Here is a 6,748-nt window from a genome sequence, read left to right on the forward strand (position 1 = left end):
ACCAATCCCCACATTAGAGTTCTATATACCTTATTTGCATGTTCCCACCCACACAAGGGTGCCATGTACCCTAGTTACATTATTAGCAAGCTATCCAGTCCCCTTGGTGGGCCACAAACACTTTACATTTGCATAGTTCCACCCAGTAATCTGGTAGGAGTCACTAAGACCATGGCTAGAAAAGCCATCCAAGTTATTCACTGCACCACACATATATTATCTTTAATAATCAGAAAATAAACAATAAATATTTGAAATGAATGCAGAATGGAATATAATATGACAAGAAAATAAACGAACTGTAACTACATGCCACAACATGGATGAATCTTGCAGATAGTATATTGGGTGAAAAAGGGCCAGATACAAAAAGAGTACCTACTGTAAGATTCCATTTATATAAAATTCAAAAATGGGCAACACTAATCAGTGGTGTTATAAGTCAGAATAGTGGTTACCTTTGAGGGCACGAAGTCCTAGGTGATGCAAACAATTAATATGCTCAGCTGCTATCCAAAATGCTAGCAGTTCAAATCAACCCACAGGCCCCTTGGAAGAAAGCCTGGAAATCTACTTCAAAAAAAAAAAAAAAAATCCATTGAAAACCCTATGAAGCCCTATTGAAAACCCTACTCTGACACACATGGGGTCACCATGAGTCAGAATCTACTTGAAGGCAACTGTTTTTTTGGGGGAGGGGTATGGAAAGGACAGAAATTCCTTGGTGGCACAATTAGTTAAGCACTCGACTACTAACTGAGAGGTTGGCAGTTCAGACTCACTCTGAGATGCCTTGGAAGAAAGGCCTGGCAATCCATTTCTGAACAGTTGCAGCCTTGAAAACGCCACATAGCACAGTTCTACTCTGACACACATGGGATTGGCATGAGTTGGCATCAATTTGACCTTTTTTTTTTTTGTTGTTATATAAGGATAGAATAGTAACTAGAAGGAGATATGAGGGGGTCTTCTGGGATGCTGGTAGAGTTCTGTTTCTTGAGCTCAATAGTGGTTACACAGATGAAATCACTTCATGAAAATTTATCAAGATGTACACTTAGGTTTATATAGTTTATGTATATTTCAACAAAAATTTAATTTAAAAATAAACACAAATTCTGCCCATCCTTCTTTTGATTTCTCTAAGCTCCTTATAGGGGATTTTCTGAGTCCTCCAGAGAACCAAGATTCCCAGCCCAAGATCCCCATACTTCTCTCTACCCTATGGCATAAAACAGCACCACCAACAAAAATAGTTGCTATTGAGTCAATCCCAACACATGGTGACCTTTTGTGTTAGAGAGTAAAACTGCTCCATGGGGTTTTCATGGCTGTGACGTTTCAGAAGCAGGCCTTTCTTCTGAGGTACCTCTGGGGGGTGTTGAACTGCCGACCTTTTGGTTAGTAGTCAAGCACTTAACCATTTGTGCCACTCCCTGTGGTATGGACAGACTCCCCCTGTGGTATGGACAGACCCATTTCATACTAAATCCTTCCAGTGTCAGAAAGTTATTCCCTTGCCTATAGGAAGAACTAGGACCCCTTATCATGGTTAAGCATTTGGCTGCTAACAGAAAAGTCTGTAGTTCAAACCTACTAGCTGCTCCTTGGGAGAAAGATGTGGAATCTGTTTCCGTAAAGATTTGTAGCCTTGGAAATCCTATGGGACAGTTCTACTCTGTCCTAAAGACTCTATGAGTTGCAAATGACTTGACGGCAATAGGTTATAGGGAGGACTACATCTCTGGTTTTCGGCATAGCCAAAAAATGCATGATAGTACCAAAAGATCAAGTTGCACTGAAGAGAGGAAAGGTTGTCAACTGCAGGATAGAATTTAGAGTGATTGAAAGACTTTCTTTCCCTGTTGACCATATTGCATATTGCTAACCTTCACAGGCTTTTATGGAAGAAGTCAAGTCTCGGGGCCCCTATATCTATTCTGTGCTAGAGTCAGCTCAGGCCTTTCTGTCCCAACACCCATTTGAAGAATTAGAGGAGCCTCGTTCCGAGCGTAAAGGTGAGTAGTTTTCCTCTCTTCCCCCTTCTGGATCTATGTACCACTAAACTCCTTCCTGGCTTTCCCAAACTCATTTTCCTAGCTGTTTCTAGGAGGATAATTTTCTTCTAGGAGTCCAAACTTGGGAGGAGCAGGATTCGTACTTCAAGAAAAAGCAAAGGGAACAGAGTCGAGAGTAGGGTGACCAGCATATGGCCCAAAGCTTTTTGTGGCTCTCTGGATCATCATGTGTGGCCTTTAATCACATATGAAAAAGGAAAAGAAAGGCTCAAATGAATTGAACTGACTCAGAATAAATGGAGTATTATTGTCCTTGAAAAGACATCCTACTTTATTCCAACATAAAGAGATGTATCAATGCTCTGATCAATTAGCAAATGAAAAATCCTTTTTTAAAAAAAAAAAAATTACTGGGTTATTTTTTATTTTCAGTTAATATATAGTTAACAAAACATTTGCCATTTCAAAAGTCTTCACATGTATAGTTTAGTGACATTAACTATGTTCATCACATTGTTCAACCATCACCATTAACTGTGTTTGAATTTTTCCTTCACCCTCAATAGAAGCTTAGTGTCCCCTAAGGGTTGTATAAAAGACCTTCTTAAAATCTAAAAAGTTAGGTAACAACATTTGAGAGGAAAATTGACTGTGGCTCTTTGATATTGGCCCTGATGATTTCCAGCCCTTTCCTTTTGTAGAATGGGCCACTCTAGGTATAGATTCAAATGCAGGGTAGGATTCCAGTGATTAGATCACAATATTGGCCCAGCAAACCCTCTTTCCCAGAAAGGGTCCTTTACCTTTTGAGAGAGAGGGTATGAATAAGGCCTGGATGACCTTTCATTAACAGTACCCTTTTTGATGTTGTTTACCCTCTCAGTTTGCTCCTCAGTAGGAGGGCTAGTGTTTAATTTGTTATGCAACGGGCCTCAGATAGGATAAGCTCAAGGGAGAGCAGGGACAATTCAAGTTAGCCAGGGGCTTTGGGGCTTTGAATCTGCTTCTGAGGGGGAGTCTGAGGGAGGAAGAGGAAACCTACAAATTAAAAGACGAATTGGACAAATTACACTAAACTTTTCAGGGTTGGGTCTTCATAAAATGTCTTTCTTCTTTGGATTGACACGGGCAGCAGATGCTAATGCAAAACCACATTTCAGGGTCATGTGAATATGACTTTGGATAATTTGCCTCACTACACCCCTTACAATATTAGACTCACCATTTACCTTGCCTATGATTTAAGAATATGGGCAAATCCTCATGATATAAACCAACAACCAAACTCACTGCCGTCGAGGTGATCCCGACTCATAGTGACCCCTCCTTGGGTTTCCAAGGCAGTATCTCTACAGAAGTAGATTGCCCAATCTTCCTTCTGAGGAGTTGCTGGTGGGTTTGAACCGCCAGCTTTCTGGTTAGCAATCAAATGCCTTAGGCACTACACCACCAGTGCTCCCAAACTCACTGCCGTGGAGTCATTTCAACTCATAGCAACCCCTCAGAAGTAGATTTCCCAACTGTCCTTCTGAGGAGTGGCTGGTGAGTTTGAACCGCCAGCCTTCTGGTTAGCAGTCAGACACCTTAGGCACTACACCATCAGAGTTCCCTCACGACATAGCAAATGGGAAAAAGTATATAAAACTGTATGTGATATTTTGACTGTGGTGGTGGATACATGAACTTACATGTGAGAAAACTGCATAGAACTAAATGCACACACATACCCAGGAAACTGAGTAAGATTGGTGAGTTGTGCCAGTGTCAATATCCTGGTCATATATATATGATATAGTTTGGCCAGATGTTACCATTTAGGGAACCTGGTTAAAGCATTCATGGGATCTCTCTGTATTATTTCTTACAACTGCATGTGAATCTACAATTATCTCAAAATAAAAAGTTTAATGAAAAATTACTCTGAAGTTAAATTGAGTATGTAAAAAAAAAAAAAAAGCTCAACCACAGAAAAATGTATTTATGTGTGAATAATTCTATATATGCATGCACATGCATGCACACACACATTTTATGAAGGGGCTGTCTTTGTCTTTTCCTGGCCCTTGAACTACCCCTACGTGGTTGGCCTAACCTGGCTTCCTGCCTTCCCTTCTAGATACCTCCCCCAGACAACAGATTCAGAATCTTAGCCGCTTTGTATGGAAGCAGGCAACGGTGGCCAGTGAACTATGGGAGAAGCTGACAGCACGCTGTGTGGACCAGCACCGCCACATTGAGCACACTCTGGAGCAGCTGTTGGAGATCCAAGGGGCAATGGAAGAATTAAGCACTACTCTAAGCCAGGCTGAGGGAGTCCGAGCTATGTGGGAACCCATTGGGGATCTTTTTATTGATTCACTCCCAGAACACATCCAAGCTATTAAGGTATACAGGTCCCTCTCACCTGGCTACAGTCCAGTCTAAGACCTGATGGTCTTCCCAGACCCTGGCAATGTTCCTGCTGCTGAGACTCTACAACTGGGCCTCCCTCAATTTGTGCTGCTGGATTTGGAGGCTGGTTTGGCTGGAGTCTCATCTCTTCTTCTTTTGTCTTCTCTGTCCTTGGTATTCTTTAAGAGGAGGAGAGGGAGAGGGTAAGGATAGTGACCACCCATGCCTTGGGCCAGTTGTTTTAATAGGCAAGTGCCTAGGTTGTGTTGTTGAAACAAAATCTCTGGGTAAGAAGGGAGGAGTTCAGGGGATTGACTTATGATTCCTCCTTCCACTCTCTGTCTGCTTTGTGACTTGGGTTCTGTTTCTACAGCTATTCAAAGAAGAATTCTCCCCCATGAAAGATGGGGTGAAGCTGGTGAATGATTTGGCCCACCAACTTGCTATTTCTGATGTGCATTTGTCAATGGAGAATTCTCGGGCTCTGGAGCAGATCAACATCCGGTGGAAACAGCTACAGGTAGATGAGCAGTTTGGAATGAGCAATGAGGAATATGATATATATAACTAGGCTTGGGGAAGAGCTTCTCCAGGCCCAAAGGAAATGAAGGGGAAATTGAAATGGGACCTACATGGGAAAAGGATAGTAGAGAATTTGGGGCTGGGGAACAGGATTCTCAATCTCAGTGGTGCAGGGAGTGATTGAAGTGAAGCAATGAGAGGGGTCTGTCTAGGTTTAGGCACTCAGGGCAGACAGGGGCAAGTGAAGAGTGACTGTGGCCAAAATGAAGGATATTATTCTCAGAGCCTTAGAGTACTATGGGAGGGAGGCGGGGTGGGATGATGGTGGGAGGAGCTGAAACTGCAGAAAAGCCCAGTTCATGAACATACCTGGAGGTGCCTAGAAGTCACATGCTAAGTATCTGGAATGAATCTACTTACTTCTTACCTGTTCTTTCCATAGGTGTCAGTTAACGAGAGGCTTAAGCAGCTCCAGGATGCTCATCGGGACTTTGGGCCAGGGTCACAGCATTTCCTCTCCTGTACGTGAGCCAACCTAGACTTTACTTACAGAACCTCAGCCACCTTCCAAGAAAGTCTACTGTTATCCTTTAGGGGCCTGGTGGGAACTCAGTATACTTTGGTATCTAAGAAGCAATAAGGATAAAGCAGTGTAGCATAGTGGTTAAAAGAACAGGCTCTGAAATTAGATAGACCTAGTTCTGAGTCAAGGAGCTCTGGTGGTATGGTAGTTAAGACATTTGGCTGCTAACCAAAAGGTTGGTGATTCAAACCCACCAGATGGTCCATGGAAGAAAGATGAGGTAGTCTGCTTCCATAAAGATTTACAGCCTTAGAAACCCAATGGGGGTCGCTATGAGTTGGAATTGACTCCATGGCAGTGAGTTTGGTTTAGAGGGTTCCAAGTTATAACTTCTCACTCCTCAGCATAATAACTAATAACAGTAGCTTACCCTTTCTGGGCCTCAGTTTTCCTTTCTAGAAAAATAAGGTAAAAACATTTTCTGGCTCATAGGATTATAGAATTAAATGACTTTATTTGTTCAACAATAATTATTGAGGGTCTACTTTGGGCCGGGTAATGTTCTAGGCACAGGGGATGCATCAGTGAACAAAATAGACAAAATCTTTAGATTTGTAGAGCTTATATTCTGAGAGAAGCTGGACAAGAAACAAATAAGTTTTTTAAAAAATAAAAAACTAAATATAACATCAATTGGTGGAAAGTACTAGGGAAAAAATTAAAGCAGGAAGGGCATGAATAGGGAGTGCTAGACTTAAGGAGAGAGGTGTTGCAATTTTGAATAGGGTGGTTAAAAAGGGCCTCACTGAGAGGATGACAATTGAACAGAAGCCTGAAGGAGGTGAAGGAATGCATCATGTGGCTAACTGAGGGAAGAGCATACCACATAGAGGGAACAGCAGGTTCTAAGACCTTAAGGCAGGGGCATACCTGAAGAACAGCAAGGAGGCTGGTATAGAAGTAAGCAAGGAGGGAAGGAGGCGATGAAGTCAGAATGGTAGCAAAAGGCCAGAGCATGGAGGGCCTTGGAGACTATGGTAAGGACTTCAAAATTTATTCTGAATGGAATGGAGAACCTTTGGAGGGGTTTGAGCTGAGAGATAGCATGGTCTGACTTACATTTCAGGAGGGTTAGGATGTTGAGAATAGATTTTAGGGAAGTAAGAGTGAAAGCAGGAAGACTTGTTAGGAGGCCTACTGAAATAATCCAGGTAAAGGATTATGGTGGCTCAGACCAGGGTGGTAGGAGTGGAGATGCTGAGACTATAACCAATAACAAGTTGCCATTGAGTCA

At 42.3% G+C, this 6,748-nt stretch overlaps 1 protein-coding gene across 1 annotated transcript in view; it reads left to right on the top strand.

Annotated features, from left to right (window-relative positions):
• DRP2 (dystrophin related protein 2) overlaps positions 1 to 6,748 on the top strand; it is a 36,409-nt gene that overhangs the window by 8,786 nt on the left and 20,875 nt on the right. The window contains exons 4-7 of the mRNA XM_007952180.2: positions 1,898 to 2,018; positions 4,135 to 4,403; positions 4,783 to 4,929; positions 5,374 to 5,452. Of these exons, the coding sequence (XP_007950371.1) occupies positions 1,898 to 2,018; positions 4,135 to 4,403; positions 4,783 to 4,929; positions 5,374 to 5,452 (616 nt within the window). The remainder of the gene's footprint in view (positions 1 to 1,897; positions 2,019 to 4,134; positions 4,404 to 4,782; positions 4,930 to 5,373; positions 5,453 to 6,748) is intronic.

This window comes from Orycteropus afer, unplaced genomic scaffold (genome assembly GCF_000298275.1).
Source record: "Orycteropus afer afer isolate SDZICR_OR568_19922 unplaced genomic scaffold, OryAfe1.0 scaffold00327, whole genome shotgun sequence".
Taxonomy (NCBI): domain Eukaryota; kingdom Metazoa; phylum Chordata; class Mammalia; order Tubulidentata; family Orycteropodidae; genus Orycteropus; species Orycteropus afer.